The sequence below is a fragment of the Drosophila teissieri genome, chromosome X (assembly GCF_016746235.2).
Source record: "Drosophila teissieri strain GT53w chromosome X, Prin_Dtei_1.1, whole genome shotgun sequence".
Classification (NCBI taxonomy): Eukaryota; Metazoa; Arthropoda; class Insecta; order Diptera; family Drosophilidae; genus Drosophila; species Drosophila teissieri.
The window spans coordinates 9067277-9087454 of NC_053034.1; the positions used below are offsets into that span (position 1 = coordinate 9067277).

Here is a 20178-nt window from a genome sequence, read left to right on the forward strand (position 1 = left end):
AAAAGAAAACCAGATTAACGATTTGAATTTCGCTTTCATATGCGGAATATTCAGTTTCGTTTCCGAAAATTGCAAACTCTGCGGATATCCGGCGATTTTACAAGCGTATGGATTGCGTTGTACTTGTAACTGGTTTAGAACATACATATTTCACAAGCTGCAAAGGTAAATCATCAAAAGATTTCGAAATTAATCAATTGTTGCTCAATTTAGCAAAGCCAATTAAAGAACTACAATTCTTTTGTTCTTTCCACAATACATTTATTTCAAGCGTCGGTCTTGCAACAAACGCACACGTACTGTCAATGAAAATAAACAAAACTTAGGAAATTGGGTTATACATAGAAGACCCCATGCCAACTTTGGATATATGCGTGTCTATATGTCCAAATGAATTTCTTTCGCCTTTTTCCATGGGCCGAAAACAAAGTTTCTTGACCTTCGCCAACTTGTGGGTATTTTCAACATTTTCCAAACCAATTTTGGCCCAAAAACGACAGTTTTTTTTTTTTTTTGTTGGTTTGCCCATCAGGAAAATCAATTTTTTTTTTGGCTTCCCCCGCCTTTTGGCCTTAGTTACATAAATTTTTTTTGACAGGGCGCATGACAAACTGAAGGACTTGCCATAGACAGCTATTAAAAAAAAAATGGAAGATGGGAGCTGTCTCCCTTACTTTGCCTGCTTATCCCGCATTGGCCCCTATCTCCTGGTAACTAGAAACCCTCCCTCCACCTTCCATCCCTTCCAACGTTTTTCTTCTATTTTTTTTCGAGGGGGGAAAACTTGCGCTAGTCCAAAAAGTTGCGGCAACTTGTTATTACATTTCGTTGGCGCTTTTGTGCTGTGTGGTTGGTTTTCCCACCCCACAGTGTCAATTTTCCGACACCATCCACTCCACCTCCCCACCTGTCGCTCCACACTCTTATTTTTTCTCGAAGATTGCCCAATAATTGCGTTTAAAGGCGGCTAAAAGAAGCAAAAGCCGAATAAACTGGCGCATCTTTATTTTTACCTGTGGATAAATGATGCCCGACTGACTGCTTAGAGTGGGCCGAAATGTGCCCCAGGGGTGAACCAAAAAGGTGACAATAAATTACATTTGGAATGACAACATATGGCTATATTTAGATTATCAACTCAAAATATTTGTGGCTTTAGTGGAAATGCCGTTTGGAAATTAGCTAAATTGTGGTTCAAATAATTGCAATGTAATTGCTTTCCACAAAACACAATCGCAGTTTACACGATTTAATTAAATGTTTATGCTGGCTGACAACAAATATACATGACTACTAACCAACGATTTGATACCAAACAAATGTATCAGTAATGCATAATTATCCTTCTCAAGTTTGCAGTGGAAGCAACCGGAAAACACCTGCAAATCAAGTATTTTCGTAGCAATTATCTTGGAATGAAAAGTCTTTGTTATCACCGAAGGCGGCTAATGGCCAATTTCCCAGTTAAAGGCAATTGATACATTTATTGCTAATTTTGCAGAAAATGGAAATCACTAGAAGCAGATACGGCTAGAAAAGCGGAGGGAGAAACGAGGAGGGGCAGGTGTGTTTGGTAACTGATAAATGCCGGGCCGTTTAACCTTATTCGCACCTCTTCTTCCTCCCTGCGGTTTTTTTTTTCTTTTCTTGGTGTGGCGAAAACAAAAATGAAATAACGAATCGTGGCCCTCATAATGATGTACGCCGCCCCGCCCCCCTTAACCCACTGCAGCCCGCTTATCGGTTGGCACCTTTTATCGGGTCGCTTCGCAGAACCTCCGTTCTCCGTTTGGAGGCCAGCTACAGCGCAGGGTGAGACCTTAGCACCTCAGTCGACTTCCGCCAAACGCAAAAGACCTAGGGCAAGGTGTGGAAAACTGAAATGAATGTTGATGTTTGTTCCTGAAAGCCAGAAAACAAATATATACTGGTAACTTGGCATTAAACCATTTCATTAAACCATAGAACTCTCCACTTTGAAAGTAAAACTTCTGTTTTAATCGCCTTGGCCTAAGAATCTAAGTGTACCATATGTGATGTAATCAAGATTTCCTGATTGAAAAACTGAAAGTGACTTCAAAGCGTTTAAGTTATCATGCTGTTGACCCTCACTGTAACTATGCGACTGGGACGGCCAGTCGGCCACATGTGCAATAATAAAAACTAAAAAGAAAATAATAAAAAAAACCAACTGGCTGGGTGAAAAAAGAGGCCCCATAGATAAGTCAGAAGCAAAGTCGAGGCGACGGCTGCCCATGGTCGAATCCAATACTTTTTTACTTTTTTGTTTGTCTTTTACTCTTCCCTACATTTTTTTTGTTTTTTGTTTTTTTTTTTTTTGGTTTTAGCTGGGTCTTCGCACTCGACTGTTGATGATGGTGACTAATGCTCGGCCGTCGTTTATTTTGCTCGCTTTGGCGATAGTAGGATATTTTTATACCCTGCGAGCGGCGACAGAAGAGCGGAAAGTAGAGTATGACTTGGGCGCAGAGGGGTTAATGTGACGACAGCGACGATTCGCCAGTTTTCGTCATCATCGCCCAACACTGAGCTACAAAAGTTATCTGCACTTTTCGTTATCTCTAACAAAATGAATGTATGCATGCATAAAGTGCAGTTTCTTTGCTTGTGGATCAAGTGAAGTGCCAGTTGTAAATGTGCAAACTTCATAGATCATAAATCGTAGGAAGTATAGTCACATACGAAACTTGGAACCTGTTGCACAGTGCTCTTGCTTGACGCATAAAAAGCAATGCCATTTTTTTGAGTTTTTAATTAATGCAGCTGCCATCGAATGCGAAACTGTTTTCGACTCTTTTCTATTTTAACCATTTCGTTGCCCGATTTTTATTCTTTTTTTTTTTTATTTGTTTTTATCACTCTTTTTTCGGGCTACCACCAATCAGCTCTTACAGTGCGTTTCGGTAGCGTAAGGCTGCCTTGATAAGCATTCGTAAGAGTGCGGTTTTAAGTAAGCAATGCTAAATAAATTGCTGCTTCAATAGTATGTATGTCTGAATTTTAATCAGATTTTATGATTTCTTAAGGACTCACATCCTTGATAGCTTCTGATTTGATAAATCGCAGTTCCATTGGATCAAACATTTGGGTGTTTTTGCATGTGAAGGTGTCAATATGTCAAGTCAATTAATTGGCGATTGGAATCGTTTCTGCGGTTTGTTCATTGGTATTGGTTGACCTTTTCCACCCTTCGCCCTCCGCCAGTTTCAGTTGAGTTTCCCTCCTGGTAATTGACTTTCCATCGTTATGACACGGTGAAAATGGAGCAGGGTGCTACCCATCACCCATCCCTCCCCCCCATAAACTTGGCGCACTTCGCCTGAATGTGACAGTTTTGCCATTGGCTGGTCTCAGGTCCCAATATCCTCGCCCCACAGCGCCACCCACGCAGTCGTCTGTCTTTGGTGGCAAGCGCTTAACATAGGAATTCAATTTCCTGCAAGTGTCTGCGTGAAATATCCCTGGCCCCCTGGACTTTACCTCTCGGCCCGCTGGAATTTACCATAAAACACACCGGATTTAGCGAAACCCCTCTGCACCGGAAATGCTCTTGAAAAATGCTCCAAGTAGAAGTTGTTGGCAGTCTGTTTCTTTAGTGTTATTCACAGCGGTTGAGGAGTATTGGGCAGTGGGTGGTGTCCACCGACCACCCACTGGGTTGCCTTCACCTTGACAATGCCACTGTGATGCAATCGCGGTGGGGCGATTGGGGCAAGAGGGAGCAGCGAGTAAAATATCTCAACTCTGCTGGAATTTAGTCGGGAATTGAAATTGAAATTGAAATTGATAGGGAGGGACGGCATTACACCGGGGCATATCGCTTGAGAACGACGCGAATTGCTGGGCAATAAGACGATATTCCTCCTAAGTAATAAGTTTCCATTTTCCTTAAGGTTGAGCACCAACCACTTAATAAACCCCACACAAGATGTATTCCTGCGGCGAAAATGAGTGCCACCCTAGAAAGGCAGCCGCCTCGCTGAAATTACATTTCAATCAATGCGAGGCGCTGTTTATTTGTTTTCCTAGGCAATTTGTTTCAATTTGATGGCGCAAAACATTAATTGAAGTCAACCACATCCTGCCTGTGTATATACATACATATATACGTGTGTGTATGTGCCTATTGTCCTTGTTGCGGTGCTGTCACTAATTTGATTTGCTAGTTTGCCCCAGTTGCTCGGTTTGCCCACATAGTTTCTTTGGCGCGCCCCCTCCTTTCAGGAAATTGAAATGAATTATTTGTCATAAGAAGGCGGCAAATCCTTGAGCCTGTCTTTCCCTGCCGTACTTTATTCCATTCCTTTTTATATTTTTGTCATTTCTGGGCCAACTCTTTCCACGCTTTGCTGACTGCCGCCCCACTTTCCACTTTCCTGGCCTGACTTTGCATAAATGTAAACAGATTTGCCTCCAGAGACTTGGCAAACATTTTTGCTAAATTGAAAAGTAAAGCAAACAAGTGTAATATACCTATACCTACTTCTCTATGTGTGTATCTGTGGATTTTATAGCTGTGCACCTGACTTGGAATCGGGCATCAGCTCGAAGATAAGAGATTGCTGGCTGTTTGGGGCTCAAAATATTTGTGTATATGTATGTGCTGCTTAGCTTGAATGTTAATTACTTGTATCGAAACATTTTTCGCTCACTAGCAATTTATTGATTTACCATATTTTCTACTAAGTATAGTTATATACATATATGATTATAAACCGCCAAATCGGCAGCGCCCTTAATTACTTAATACAATCACGTTGCTAAGTGGATTTTCTATATGCATTTGAGATGCGGTGTTGGCAGGTGGAAGGTGAGCTGTCATTTTGATATTCGATGCGAGTCGATTAGATTCAGATTCCTGCACATACATATGTACATATATATAGCGTATATATACAGTGGCTGCTTTGCCGTTCGATCATTAAAATTGGCCAATTGATAGTTCCATTTTGGTGTTTATAGCTCGGCACCTTAATTGGTAATGGGACTCATGCAATCCAAGTTTTGTTTGGACAGCTGCAATCTTTATGCCGTGGTGTAAATAAGTAAATACAAGTATATCGTATTTTCCTTTGTTCGATTTGTATAGACGTTAATAAATCTGATATCTGAAATCTGTGCAGAAAGTGTCTTATTTGTCCAACAGACATACGCATTAAGTGTAAAAGCAAACTGTGCGTTTTCCCAGAAAACTTAAAGCAGCATTTTCCGATTGAAATTCATGATGGAAATCTTGATGGCGACGGGGGAAATTTATAGAAAGTGTGGGAGAAATGCCTTAAACTGCATAAGCGGGGAATAAATTAACAAAGTGTGGCTTGCAGTTCATAATAAACGTCGCTTTAATTAATTACCCCAGCGATTCTCGAGGTTTCTCCATCTTCTAGGAGGACCCACTTTTCCCCCCCATCTTCGACCTCATCCCCCCCTGGCTCCTATTTTTCGCCTACGTTCTGCGTCTCTGAGCGATTAACATAAATCCCTGGCACGTGCTGAGAGTCTCTACGTTCCGGTTTTATTTGCATTCTAAAAATTGTATGCAAATGCCAGTGGATGAGATAGAGCTCTTTGTTTTGTTACAACTGTAAGGCGTTGGAATAAATGCGATAAGAATGCCGAAATAAATCAAAACCAGAAGCAGAGTCTAACACACAGATGCAGATGCAGATACAGATACAGAAGTTTCACATTCAGATACAGATACAGATAGAGCTACAGATACAGATACAAATACAGATACAACTTGATAGATAGTGAGGTGTGAACATTTCTAAGCAATCGCCGTGAGCGAAAAATAGAAAATCTGGACTGTGCCGCACACTGGTTTTCTTCTGCTGCACGAAATAAAAAAAAGAAGAAAATCCATTCGACTTCGGGGGAAAATTGTCCAGAGAGCGAAAAGAGTGCGAAACTAACTGGCAGCAAAATAAAAACCAAAGAAAATGGAAATGGAAACGGATAACTGACAGTCTGAGGTCATTCTGCCAATTATAATGCAGAGCAGGACTGCCGACGATGATGAAGTTGCAGGCAAGGCATCCGGGAAAGGCGGAAAAAAATACAGATGATGATAATGGAACTAGAAGTGAAAAGGACATCACAGGCTAGTCCCTACTAATGACAGTCGAACTATCGAGCTATGCCTCGAACTTCTAAATAATTTAATTTCTGATTATAAGAACCAGAAAGCCAATCAAATGCACCGCAGAACCGCAGAGGGTTGAGAACGATGTGCAGATTGATGATGAGCCGGAGAATGATGATGATGGCTGCATTAGGGATAAGTTTATCCATTAGAATTCAACGGCAATCCGGTAAAAGAGAGCCGGAAGGCGAAGAGCACCGTAATGCAGTGAGAAATGCCGGAAGAAAGTAATACATTCACCTTAAGTAACCCGTTACACGGAGCTCGTAAACCGAAACCACCGCCAGAAAGTTGCGCACATCATTGCAAATGCATCAGTGGTGGTCGTGGAGAGGAGGGAAAGTGGGGGCGGGAAGTTCAGGGGGGTGCGACGACAGACGGAAATGGAAATGGGCTAAAGGACACGTGTGTATCGCCCTTGCAACTTTGCAACATTCATGGCTCTGCGGTTGACTTAACCCCTGGAGCACCTGCGTCAAAAACTGTGGCACTTGCAAAGGAAACCGGGCAAACAATAACAGATTTTTATTGCGTAAGTTAAAACGCAGAAACAAGAACGTCATCTGAATATATATGAGCACATTTCAAGTACAGACCATTCAGGTTATAAAATATAATAGTTCATAATGATATTACCTTCCACCGAATGCGTGCGTAGAGGGTTCTCTCTCTTGTTTTAAATTAAAAATTCCTTGTTCTCTGCTACACTAAACGGGGTCTAGAACGGGTTAAGGTTCAGCTCACATTCCGTTTGGGTTCGGTTCATTTTGATTCCGATGCGGGTCGAGTTCTTTGGGGTGGCATATACTCACTCGTAAGAACAGGGAAAGTCGGTCGAGTTTGGGTTTTCGAAGGGGGTGAAGGGGAAAACTGGACTGCTTTCAGCCGACAAACAGTTCCGGTTCAGTAGTCTCTAAAGTGATTGCGGCGACACAACGGGGCACAACAGGCTACGTTGGATAACCAGGGATAGCCTGGGGCTTATGGATTCCTGGTGTTCCATTCTTCTCTACTGTTCTCCTGCTGCTGCACTGCTGATGGCTGGCCTGCGGGGCATCAAAGCACCTAGCTGGCTGGCTGGCGGTCACCACTTGCCCAATGGTCAACATTGTGGCCGGCTGGATTTTCCAACGAATTTTGGCTGGCCACCTCCCCCGAAAATGGGCGATTGCAAAGCCATCAAATTTGCCTCCATAGTTCATCTTGGGCTGTGGCATTAATCCCGGATATGGGGCAGCATCGTTATGAATGGAATGCTGCCTGTGTGGCAACCGAGTGTTTTTGATCCACTTTTGGCCAGCCAGCTAGCTGCCAGCTGCATGTGTGTATGCATTACTTGTAAACCAGTTTGGTAAGCGGATTTAATTAGGGTTGAAACTAGGCGAGCGCACTAATAATGGTAGCCGACCCACTTAATGGCAATTGGACAGCCCAGATAAGGGTTAGTACCTAGTCCCAAAAATGCCTTAAAAATGCAGTTAGGTTCATGGGCTCTTAAAGGTGCTCAATGGTTGGCTCCTAAATGTAAGAGATATATTATAAGCTGTACCTTAAATTACAATGTTTTACCTGTAAGTTGTAGTACTAATAAACCCTAATAACATTTTCCATTTGATTTTTGCAGCTGCCAGTACTACGTGAAGAGCCATCCATGGGTGCTGGCCTACCAGGGCGTGATCACATTCTTCGTGCTGGCCAACTTCACGCTGGCCACGTTCATGGACCCGGGCATCATCCCCAAAGGTATGTAGCGTGCTGAGCAGGGGACAAAGCCAGTCGTCACGGCCTAAACTTGACTGCATTCTAGCCTCGCCCGACGAAGACTGCGAGGAGGAGCTGCGCGCCCCGCTCTACAAGAATGCGGAGATCAATGGGATCACCGTGAAGATGAAGTGGTGCGTCACCTGTAAGTTCTATCGCCCGCCGCGCTGTTCCCACTGCTCCGTTTGCAATCACTGCATAGAGGTGAGTTAGTTAGTTAGTTAGTTATACTAGTTAGTTGTAATAACTTCATCATCTTTGCAGACCTTCGATCATCACTGTCCGTGGGTGAACAACTGCATCGGCAGGCGGGACTACAGATTCTTTTTCTTCTTCCTCGTCTCGCTGTCCATTCACATGCTGAGCATCTTCTCGCTGTGCCTGGTCTACGTGCTGAAGATCATGCCCAACATCAAGGACACGGCGCCCATCGTAGCGTATCCTTTTGCCAAAACCAAAAACAAGTCCAATCATTTATCATTTATTTATCCAGCACTTATACTTAATTGAAGTTCAAAGTGCCCCCTCCTTGGTTTGCCTTAACCCTCTCTATCCGTATACAGCATTATCCTGATGGGCCTGGTGACCATACTGGCCATCCCCATCTTCGGACTGACCGGCTTCCACATGGTGCTGGTGTCGCGGGGTCGGACGACCAACGAGCAGGTGACCGGCAAGTTCAAGGGCGGCTACAATCCGTTCTCGCGCGGCTGCTGGCACAACTGCTGCTACACACAGTTCGGACCTCAGTATCCCAGGTGAGTGTCCCTCACAGGCAGGGCTCACTGTAGCACTGTAGCGTGCGGAAATTGCAATAATAAATAACCAAATTGAACTGCCAATTATGGACTTCAAATGACATGGCCCCCGGGGGCCAGGCAATTCGACCCAAATTGAAACGATAGTACAGTAGATTGCCAACCTTTGCGCTTAATAGCCAATTATCTTGACATTTCGTTACTCCTGGGGGTATGGTTTTTTATATATATATATATATTTTTATATCTGGATATTATGAAGCTTATGATTGTAATCCTATCGTTGCAGCCTGCTCAACCCGAAGAAGTACGCCTCGCGGCGATCTCAGGTGCAGAACCAGGCGATCAGCACCATTTGCAACGACCGGAGCGGCCAGCAGACGGGCGCCGGGGGCGGGGCCGGCGGCAATGGTACCGCCGCGGTGTCCGGTGGCGTCGGCGGCGGCGGTGGAGCGGGCGGCGGGGGCGGTATGCGCGGCACTGCGGTGCAGTACTCACCACGCTCCTTCTACGACGCGAGTCGCGAGAAGCGGGGAATTCAGGTAAAGACTTATATGGCCGAGGGCAATGGTTATAATCAACGGTCGGGCAGCACAACGCTTTACAGTAAGGTGGGTAAACAACAAGATTTTGCAATATCACCGAGAAAAGCGAAGCAGTTGCTATGCGAAACTCAGATTCCTATTACATATATCTATGTATCCTATGTATCCTACTGTATCTAATGTGTCCCCCTAATAGTGCGCCTCAGGTGGCGAAACTCGGCAATCCCTCTGCAATCAACTTGTTCCAAAATCAAACTTTTGAATTAAACATTCATAGTATGTAATGTAAAATGCACAAAATAATTGATAAATGATAATTTGTAATGTATTGTGGCAAAAGGTTTACTTAAATACCTTTGCTAGATTCCAATTAGTTTTGCTGCTAAGCAGCTAATGTTTATTTTCCTTGAGCGATTGCTGAGTCCACCTGTTGTTGTTGTTTGGCTTAGTTATTGTTGTTGTAATCGTAATTTGTGTTTACTTAACTGTAATTGTAACCGTTAACCGTTGTTTGTTTATGTTTATGTATAGTTTTTTGATTTTGTTTTCATTTCCCATCTCGCTTCAATGTAAACAATTTTCCATTTCCATTTGATTCTCTTACCTTTTGGTTCCTTTGCTTTTCTTTTGGTTTCGGTTTCGACATTTTTCCTCATTTGCTCAATTCGTTGATTTATCATTTGCTGTAATCCCATAATAACCCCCAGCCCCGCCCACTCCCCCCAAAAAACGCCCCCTTCACCCGCTTAATGCTTTGACTAATTAACTACAAAATCGATATAAATATAAACATATATCCATCTACATATATGTATGTATATATATATGTATGTCGAGAGCTTTATATTGCGGAGAAATCTGTGAAGTATCTTTGTGTTGTTGTTCTTGTTGTTTTCATCCGATTCTCTGCGTGGGCGAATAAAAGTTTTTCCGCTTTTCCCAGCAGATGCTCCTCAGCACACTTCCTTCAATCTCATTTTCCCACCCCCCGCTTCTCCTCTGCACTGCAAAACTTTTTTGGCTGCCGCTTCAACTTCTTCTTCACCTTCACCCTCTTCTTCTTCTCCGGCTGCATTTACTATTATTATTTTCCTGCTTTTCCTGGCAAAAGACAACAAAAAAAAAGAAACAACAAAACGGGATGCTAGTAAGTTAGTTAGTTAGTGCCACGCCCGTTTAATTGAAGGACAAGCAAACCAAATGATGCACAACCATTTAGAGAAAGCAACGCTCACCCACTCAAAACTTTTCCATTTTCCCCCTTTTCGCCACCCACCACCCCCCATCCCCTCCCATTGTAATTGCCTTCCACTGTCCTTGACATCTCATAAAAAATACAGTGAAAGCTCCGGCAGACGGACACTCGCGAAGCAGGGGAAAATCGGTGTATCTGTGTCACTGTACATAATTGTGTGCCCATAAATAAATGTGAACTCATTTGGAAAAAAGCTTTTCGCAAGCCCAATCAAGTTTTATTTTCCATTTGTTTTAAATAATTTGTATTATTATTTTTTTTTTGAATATTAGATATTTGCTTTAAGTCCGTCCGCAAGATTTTATAGCTAATTTAAATAAACAAGAGCAGATTATCAACTTGTACAAAGCACGCACTTGCCACGCCCCTTTTTGGTAAGGCGGCAAGTTGAACGAAAACCAATTAAAAATAACTTTGTTGCAGATTAAGTTTGCGAAATACAATCAACTGAGAAAAGTGGAGGGCTTAATAATTTTCCATTTAAAATCAGAGACTTCGGACTCACCGGAGCGGGTTGTGTGTGTGTATGTGTGTGTGTGTGTGTGTGTGTGTGTGTGTCACTTTTCTCCTAGTTTTCCCCACCTTAGTTTTTCCCCCCACCTCCCGTTTTCTGGAATTATCTCCGCATTAACCCCACTTTTGCATGCATGCGGTTGGAATTTCCTTTAGTTGGCATTTTGAGTTGCTGAATTTGAATTTCCCCATGAATTTTCCGCCATGATTTGCATTTCCTGCTGCATTTCCCACTATTATTGCTATTTAGTTGACTCGTTTCTCACTTTTACTGGGCACCTTAACCCCTTCGATTTCCGTTTGTATATGCCGCCCAGAGCTGTCGTTATATCAGTATATATATATAGAAGTATATAGCATACATACTTATATCGAAAAGAATTGGTCGCATCTCCAAATAAACCAGCAAATGCTAAAAAAGAAAACAAAAACCAAAAACTACACTTACTGCAAGCACCGAGAAAGGTAAAAGACTTTTAAAAACGATATTCAAAACTCACAAAAAAAATTGAATTCCTTTTGTTTCTTTTGTTTTACGAATCCATTATTTACCGATTGACATTGAATTGCCCTGGAAAATCATTGATTTTAACTTATTGTCCCATTATTTTAATTTCCTCTCTGGTTTCCTGACCAAATGTTTCATTTCCACCCAAACCCCATACTATTTTTCACTTTATTGAATCTATTGAATCTGTCCAGTTTTCCCTTTCTCTCCACCTGTCTGATCCACAATCTAATTCGAATGATTATTGAAATATATTGAACAATATCTTATTAGTATTCTTGCACAGAACAATTTGGCATATTCAGTAAGCATTTAATTATTTTAAGTCCGTTTTAATTATCAGAATAATAATCTTTGAACTGAAACTCCAACTTGTCGATTTTCATTAGAATAAGCAACTTTCTTTGCGTTTCTCTTTCGTTTTCGAGAATTTATGTCGTTTACGCAGTGCTTTCTCGAGTTTTCCTCTCTTTCATCTCTGACTTTTCCACACTCTTTCCCGCCGCCTCCTGATTGTGAAGTTAATTGTGCTGCGGAAAGTATTTCCACGTTGGGCTTTCCACTTAGGCCACATAGATACAGCAGGGGGGCGAGGGGCCAGAAGGAGGAGGCACACCACCCACTCCACCTCACCCCACTGTCCACGATCCTCCTTCCCCCACCCAAAAACAAAATAAAATAAGTTTCCTTGTTTTGATTCATTTCATATACTTTCAGTTTCAGTTTCATTGCGTTCGTTATCCGTTACGGTTTTCATTTTCACAGGATTTATTACTATGTCGAATTTAATAATACTCTTTAAAATAATCATTCCCAAATGGAACACAGTTTTGTGTGCATTTTTAGTAAATGTTACTTATGCGTGTTGAATTCCTACAATTCGTTGAACTTTTCGTAATCGAAACCCAATTGAAATGTGTGAAAATGAAACTTTAACCAGTCCAGTTTTTCTCCACTTTCCATTGTTCAATGTTTTCATTTATACATATCTATATATAATATATTTATTATTATTTTTTTTTTTTGTTATTTTGGAAATGATCGCAACTAAATGTAGGCCTAAGTCTGTGTCGATCTCATCTCTTTTTCGCCTGTTCGCCAAAGCCCTTCCATAGTCCAAAACTAATCCTCTGCTCTACGACCTCGCAGCTTTCGCCCGGACGTGAGTGCTCCGACACCGACCTGGAGCCGCCGCCCGCCTCCCAGAGCCAGGACTGCGAGCCGACGCCTCCGCTGCAGCGGCACAACTCCAGCAGCTTCTACCTGCCGCAGGTGAGCGACGCCGGCGGTCTCAACGGCAGCGTTTCCACGGGCGGCGGCGGCGGGGACTCGCCGCGCCACATGCGTCTCTACCATCCGCGTCACAGTCCGCACGCGAGGCCCAGGTGAGCTAATTAGCCTTAGTAGCCACAGGTTGCACTGCAAGAAAAGCAGCTAGACTTGGCCTTACTACCACTAGTGGACAGCAGCTAGAAGCATACTTATAATGTTTAATAGCTATATAGCTTCATAATGCAGTGAATTTCGTTGTCGTTGCACTTCCTGTCGGTTTAGTTGATGTTGCACTCAGTACTTTCACCCCTTACCCAGCATTTATTGAATGCTCCCCAACAAGCTGGCCTAAATAAACATATGCTTTAAATAAACCGCTTAGATATATTGCGTATACGACTCGTTGTACAGCATTATATGCTGGCAATTATTCATGGGCTGTTTGGTTATGAACTTAGTTCCAAGACTGGATTATATCCCTCTCGTTTTGAGTTCCCCTAACAAAGTGCTTCCAAGATTTTTAAAGCCAAGTGCCAAGCATGCCAAAGATGACCACTTACTCTCGTATGTATCGTATGTATCCGCAGGGGTCTGGATCCGCAGCGGGGCTACACGAGCGACGCCCTGTCGCCGGACCATCCCGTTGGCTATGGCGTCGGCGTCGGCGTGAATGGACAGCAGCAGCAACAACAACAGGCGCTGGCGGCTGCAGCGGCGGCGGCGGCGGTGGCAGCACAAAATCAACGCAGCGCGACGACCACGGCCACGCCCACCATGCAGCAGCGGATCAAGCCGCTGGGCGTGGCCACGCCCCTCGTGATGGCGAGTCCAGTGCGAAGGTGAGTGTGCGCCTCCAGATCCAATTATGCGCCATATGTTTTCACGGTCCCCCTCCCCGAATACCACCCACCCACCCACCACCGAGTTGAACCCCCGCCCCCCGCTGTTGTTGTTGTTGTTGTTTTCGCTATTGTTGTTCCTGCTTTTACAGCTTAACCCCTTCTCAGCCAAATGGCCTCTAAATGCACAAGCTCAGTTGGAAATTCCGAAAGTTGAAAAATACTTGGTTTTCAATAATACTAGTTTAATTAATTGATTTAATTGTTTGATTTATCGCCAAAAGATTAGACTACATTTTATTTGTTTGCTGCTTCAAAATGTTCAATAATATATTTAACAATATATTATAGATAGGCAAAGCTTCAAATTATATTACATTAAATTCTAAATTAGCATTAGTATTTTAAAGTTTTAAGTATTTTACAGGGTTAAGCAAAGATCAAGTTTTCGTGCAGGTGTATTAGTGGGTGTTTAGTTTCAACGTTTTGATGTTTTGATAAGCCGACACCTCAAGCTTTAGCTTCACCGTTAGTTTGTTTATTTGCTTTATAAGCTTGCCACCTACTGTAGTTATCCTGAAGGCGTGTGAATCCAGAGTTTAGTTTAGCTCTATAGATATTCGCTGGAATTAATATCTGTGAATAAGGATACACTTCACTCTGTCGCCTTCCCTTTCGCACTCTTGATAAGTAGAATAAACAGAGATGGATATAGAGGGCGAAAACGAAAGAGAAGGAGATGCCCTGTGGGTCAATAACCCCAGTTCCATCTACGAGTACACCCCGTCTATCTGTATATATAGAATATCTGTTGCACCTATGCGTACCGCTCATCAATTTGGTTATTTTACCACTCATTTCGCAGCCGGCTCCTTTTTACTACCATCTTATGAACTAATTAATTATTTTTTCCCACTTTTTCTTTTCCCTTTTTATCGCGTGATCTATTGATTTGGTCGATGTGTAGTCAATACTCAAATTCTGAGAACAGTACTAATTCCTAGGCTTAGCTTAAAGCAAAAAAAAAAAAGAACAAAACCAAAACAAAGAAGTCCAACAAGAAACAACCGAAAGAACACAAGAAACAAAAATAAAAATAAATACGATTACCTTATAAGTTTATTAAATGAGAGAAATTAAATAAATAAAAGAAAAATACTAAATACTAGATACTAAATAAGCAACGAAGTCTGTAAGTTAAGCCCGAAAAAGGATCAAATGATATCGAAATACAGAGGGGAACAAGAGAAAAGTTAACTGAACCGGAAATTGAACCAAAAACCGAACCGTTCCGAACCGAACCGAACCGTGTTGCACATCTGAGATTCATCTGAGATAAGCCACCCACTTTGTCGTCGTCGTTTCTTCCTTCCGCTCGTTCTTCGCTCTTCTTTCAACTTTCAACCTTCACCCGAACCACTGAAACACTGATCCACTGGCAACCACTTGAACCACTCGCGAACCACTCTGCAAGTGCACCCTGTAAACCGAACCGAACCGATCCGAATCTGAATCGTTATCTGTAGACCTACCTCTACTAAGCACCTACTTCTACTTTCTTTCTGCCGCGCGAGGTGAGTTTTACTTTCTTTCTTTCGTTTCGTTTCGTTCCGTTTCTTTCGTTCCTTTCCGTTTTCGCTTTCATACTATACTTTCGTTTCCGTTTCCGTTCATTTTGGTTGCCGTTTTTGTTTTGCGTCCGCCTTTAACCCTCTCTCACCCCCTCACACTCGCATTTAACCCTCGGTTCAGGTGTTCTTCTTCCACATTCCACTACATTCTTCGACATCTTCTCATATTTGTGGTACTTCCTTTCGATTCAAGTATGGATTGGATTTCTTCTCCGGTCTATGGTCTACTTTTTGTTTAAGTAACTCTTAACTAATTTTCTGGTCTGTCTTTAACTTACAATGCATATTCCGATAGAGTGACATATTTAATCGGTAGGCTTGAGCTATCCAAGTGACCTTTGAATTCGAACTTGTCAGTAATAAGCTCTATACACAAGGTATTGTACACTTAGGACGGAATCAACTCGGAATCCAGCTCTCTGAAACACATTCGATAGTGGAGAAAATTCCAGAAAATTTGTAGTATACCTTTTCTTCTTTTTCGGCCATCGGCTCTCTAATTTTGTTCCTCCAAGTTCCAAGAAGTAAGGTAAACTCAGGAGATCGAATCAACTATAAATCAAGAGAAATTCATAGAAATTCATAGAAATCTGGGAAGTCCGAAGAAGTTTGGGAAGATACCAGAACGTCTAGAGGAATCGAGAGCCATAAATTCCAAGTGCTGATAGAAGACTACAGAGCCAAGCCACCATGAACAAGGCACAGCGTCAGGACTCTAACCACCGCAAATCCCTGAATCTGCTGGACAAGGCGCTGCCCATTTCGGTGGCCACCGCACCGCAGCTGCGATCTCGCCGCCAATTCAGTTTCAATGGCCTGCGGTACGAGATGAATGGGCTGCTACCATTGCCGCCACCGCCGCCCACGCCCACGTCCACGCCGCAGGTGCAGCTCTCGAGGCTCCGGGCAGGTGGAGGAGTTGGTGGCTGCCAGGAGCGGCAGCAGACTGCTGGCTCCAGCCACTCGATGAATGCCAAGTCTATGGTCGAGTCAGCCGGCGGAGATGGTGGTGCAACACGGCCGGATCGAAAGGGAGTCTGGCCCCAGCATGTCAGTTTGGGTGACAGAGCCTTGCTGATGAACGGCGGGTTGCGCATGCCCAGGAGAAGCGAGCTGGGCTTTCCGACGACGAAGCCCACAGCGAAAAGGACATGCTCCCAATTGTCCGTCCAAGTCGAAGGGCTCGACAGGAAGCTGGAGCGTAGGGATGCTGCAGAACATATGCCGGATCGCGAAGATCTCAGGCGAGAGAAGAAGCATCGACGCAGGCCGCACTCAATGGAGTTGCAGGAGGGCAGGGGATCTGCCCCGGATCAGTGTGACCTGACCTCTCAGCAGAGCTGGATGTTGGCCCAGACCCTGCTGAAGGCCTACGGAAGCGGACTGGTGCAAACGTCCGGCGGCAATGGAGCGTCCGCCAAGATGGACTACATCACTCTGACCGGATTGGTGCTCGGCTGCGTGGCCTCCCACGTCCTCTTCTTCCTGTGCTGGTACTTCAGTTGGCTGAAGAGCCGGGCGATCGGGCTGCGAAAACGCTTTCTGGGCAACGCCAATCTCTGGGAGTTCTTCGACTTGGAGGACACCACCCGGTACTCGGTGCAGACCAAACTGGTCATGGCGCCGCTGATCCTCATCTGCGGCCTGCTCTACTGTGTGGTCAACCTGCTGCACCTGGTGGTGCAGGTGGTGCGATCGGATGTGCCGCGCACAGTGGTTGTGTTTGTCCAGCGTGTGGCAAACAGCGGGCTCCTGGGCACCATCACCATGGGCCTGGCCGGTGGCGGTGGCGGAGGCGGAGGCAGTGCAGCCATTCGTGGACGCCATCATCAAGCGATGCGCTAATTCTAGTCAGTCTTTGATTATCCAACGCACTAGTTAGCATATTCATTGGCAATGTGCTCGTGGCTTCTTGATTAAAGTACAATACTGGTACAAAAAATGTCATTTCTTAAATTAGTGGTTAATATATGTACTTACACGCCATTGGATTTCTGGGGCACTAAAAAGCATATTGACTTAACTGGAACAGTCTGCAAACATGTTGCGTGTGCCAATAACTGCCCTTCTCTGTTACTAAACGACCCTAACACCCAGCTGTTGTTTTAACCCCTGTTTGAGGCCATTGCATCACCCACATCAGATCGGATCAGCCCATCCACTATGTATCTGTCCCTCGCTCATCGATCGCTATCGTTTTTCTAACCGTCAGTTAACCGAGAAGTTAAGTTCTAACATCCAGACGTTAACTCTGCAGCAGCTTTTGTGCTCGCGCTCTCAGCATGCTTTACTACTACTACATACTAAGATTGGTGCAAAGTACTTGGCCAGTCCTTGACTCATTTTCGTATCTCGTGTTCGTGTTTCCCCAACAGATCTAACCCGGGCACGCCCACACAACCGAGACGCCCCGACTTCATCGGACTGAACGCACAGGCGGTGGCGCAGCAGCAACAGCAGCAGCAGCAGGCAGCTGCGGCGGCTGCAGCAGCGGCCTATTACGAGTACACCAGCGGCCTGCCGCCGCAGCATCCGCAGGCGCCCAGCATCCAGCAGCAGCAGCAGCAACTGCTCCTCCAGCAGCAGCGTGTGCTCATGCAGCACCAGCAACAGCAGCAAGGTGAGTGCCAGCAGCAGCTTCACTTAGAGCGGCAATCCTTATGCGTCTTCTTTTCCCACCACAGCTCTGCAGCAGCAGCAACAGGCGGCGATACATGCGGCACATCCGCAGCACGCCGCTCTGGCGCAGGCGGCGTACGGCGGCAGTCCACAGAGGCGCTTCCTCTCCGAGGGCGAACTGGTGCGCCAGGGTGCCGGTGGAGGCGTGGCCGGCGGAGAATTGTCCTACGCACGGTCCAACAATACGGTGGATAATATACGAGAGCTGGCCGGCAGTCCGCAGCGCGGCGTTTACATGTGGAAGGATACGTCGCCGGGATTCACTAGCAACGCCGGACAGCAGCAGCAGCAGCAGCAACAACAGCAGCAGGCACAACAGGTGGTCAGCAGCGGGATTGGCAGCAGTACGGGCACGCTGTCCAGCAGCGGAGCCGCCGTCGGAGTGATGCCGCATGCCCAGTACATGACGGCGGGCGGAGGAGCACATCCGCTGATCATGACGCACTCGCGACTCCAGGACTACACCATCCAGCAGCAGCAGCAGCAGCAGCAACAACAACAACAGGCAGCGGCGGCTGCGGCAGCAGCCTCATATCATCGCTCCAATCCAACGAGTCCCACCACCATGCCACAGGTGTCCGGCGCTGGCCAGAGCTATATACTGCGCTACGGTGGCGGAGGAGCGGCCGGAGCAGCCGGCAGCAGTGGCAGTTTAGCCAGCGTAACAGCCAGTAATCCCGCCGCCGCTGGTGGCGGTGGCTATCAGCCGGCCTTGCGCGGCGGAGTGGCCGTATTTCCGCCCAATCCGCTGGGAAATCAGGGCGGTGGCAATCTGCAGACGCAGCCCTCGCCACAAATCAAGCGGAAGCAGACGCCCACGCGACCCATGAGCTTTGTGCGAGCGCTAGAGATGGCGGACTCCATGGAGATGCAGTCACTGGAGCAGCAGCAAAACGGCGGAATTCCCGGCAGCGGGTCGGTGGGAAACAATCAACAACAAGCCGGCGGTGGCGCTGTCGGTCACCTGATGCAGAACAACGCCTCCAACTCGGGCACTCCGGATAGAGCCAGCATCTATGACATGAACTACGAGATCTCCGTATAACCCGTGGTGGTGCCCGTGCTCCTGATGCCACCCGCCAGCCAAGCTCCGGGGACAGCAGTCGCTGCTCCAGCTGCTGCAGTGGCTCCAGTTGCTCCAGTTGCCATCGCCGGTCAACAGCCACAGCAGGGGCAGTTTTACAATGCCCAACTGGAGCCGGCTGCCTATGCTTGTGTTCCTGTCTTGCCCCTCAAACCGATAAGCAATGGAGTAGGAACCAATAGTCATCAGCACCACCACCATCATCATCACCAGCAGCAGCAGCCGCATCTGCAGATACAGTCGCAGCAGCCGCAGCATCACCAACATCCGCACCAGAACATCCACAACCACAACCAGATTCAGAACCACAACCAGAACAAACGCAAATTTTCAACCTTCTTTTAGGAAAGGGAACTATCCCGTCTTTTTTACCGAATGATTTGAACGATGAGCATGTAAGGGTGTATCTATATCGAAACGAGAGCTATTTACACCACATGTGTGTGTATATAAGTTGCACTGCTGTTGTAGCTATTGCTAAATTTTAAGTCATTTTATTATGTAATTTTTACGCTTTGTTATTATGATTTTAATTTTAACTTTTTATTGCACTTTGGAAGACGTTTTACACGATCGGATAACGAAAGGAATTATTTATACGTTTAATGCTTTCTATATATGATCGATAACGAGAAAATAGAGTGGAGATGGAGATGGAGTTGAGAATATGAGATAAATTAAACACGAGCATGTGGATACAGATACAGTGCGTTTCATGGGTGCAGGAATTGGCGGCAGCAATTGGCGAAAGAAATTTGCGCAGAAATTCCCCGAGCTAATGCCACGCACTGTATTCGCCCTGCCGATCTGCTATATCTATTATACATATAGTACACACATATATGGAAACCTTTTGCAATCAACATGAAAATCGCCAAAATTTGTACGTGTTTGTGTGCGTGTGCCAGTCTGTGCGTCTGTAATGTGTGTGTTTAACATTAGTCTTTATAAATTTATATCTATTTATGCCATATATTGTATATAGGATATGCTACGTCAGGGCCCCAGGTGCAGAGAACTTTGTCATTTGTGTACATAGGTGAAGAAGGTGGAGGGAGACGGAGGAGGAACCGATTTGTGCTAGGTATCCAGAGATTATATAATGCGTTGGCGAATTTACCGAGTGCCCGGTCAACGAACTCCAGGATCCGGAGGGTCATATGTCAT

At 45.1% G+C, this 20178-nt stretch overlaps 2 protein-coding genes across 10 annotated transcripts in view; both read left to right on the plus strand.

The window, feature by feature from the left end:
• Nucleotides 1-19562, plus strand: part of LOC122624860 (neurogenic protein mastermind) — a 37044-nt gene extending 17482 nt beyond the window's left edge. Inside the window, exons 3-11 of one of the 7 annotated variants that reach the window (XR_006326517.1) lie at nt 7791-7909; nt 7974-8131; nt 8192-8364; nt 8491-8685; nt 8975-9227; nt 12656-12891; nt 13366-13617; nt 14585-15191; nt 17624-17758. Coding sequence is in view for 5 of the 7 variants with exons in the window: in XM_043804597.1 (XP_043660532.1) it covers nt 7791-7909; nt 7974-8131; nt 8192-8364; nt 8491-8685; nt 8975-9296; nt 12656-12891; nt 13366-13617; nt 17624-17868; nt 17933-18972 (2740 nt within the window). In the remaining 2 variants the exon portion in view is untranslated. Of the gene's footprint in view, nt 1-7790; nt 7910-7973; nt 8132-8191; nt 8365-8490; nt 8686-8974; nt 9297-12655; nt 12892-13365; nt 13618-14584; nt 15192-17623; nt 17869-17932 lie in introns of those variants that run through there. The other 6 variants (XR_006326516.1, XM_043804599.1, XM_043804598.1 and 3 more) reach the window with 6 other exon arrangements.
• On the plus strand, nt 15618-17190 carry LOC122624862. 3 transcript variants are annotated; one of them, XM_043804602.1, is made up of 2 exons: nt 15618-15777; nt 15835-17190. In XM_043804602.1, exon 2 carries the CDS (start codon nt 15939-15941, stop codon nt 17091-17093), a length of 1155 nt encoding a protein of 384 aa, XP_043660537.1. In that variant the 5' UTR covers nt 15618-15777; nt 15835-15938; the 3' UTR covers nt 17094-17190. The 3 variants fall into 3 exon arrangements, with proteins under 3 accessions (XP_043660537.1, XP_043660539.1, XP_043660540.1); XM_043804604.1 differs by having other exon boundaries at nt 15622-15772; nt 15825-17190; XM_043804605.1 differs by having other exon boundaries at nt 15628-15772.
• Nucleotides 19563-20178: the final 616 nt, after the last annotated feature.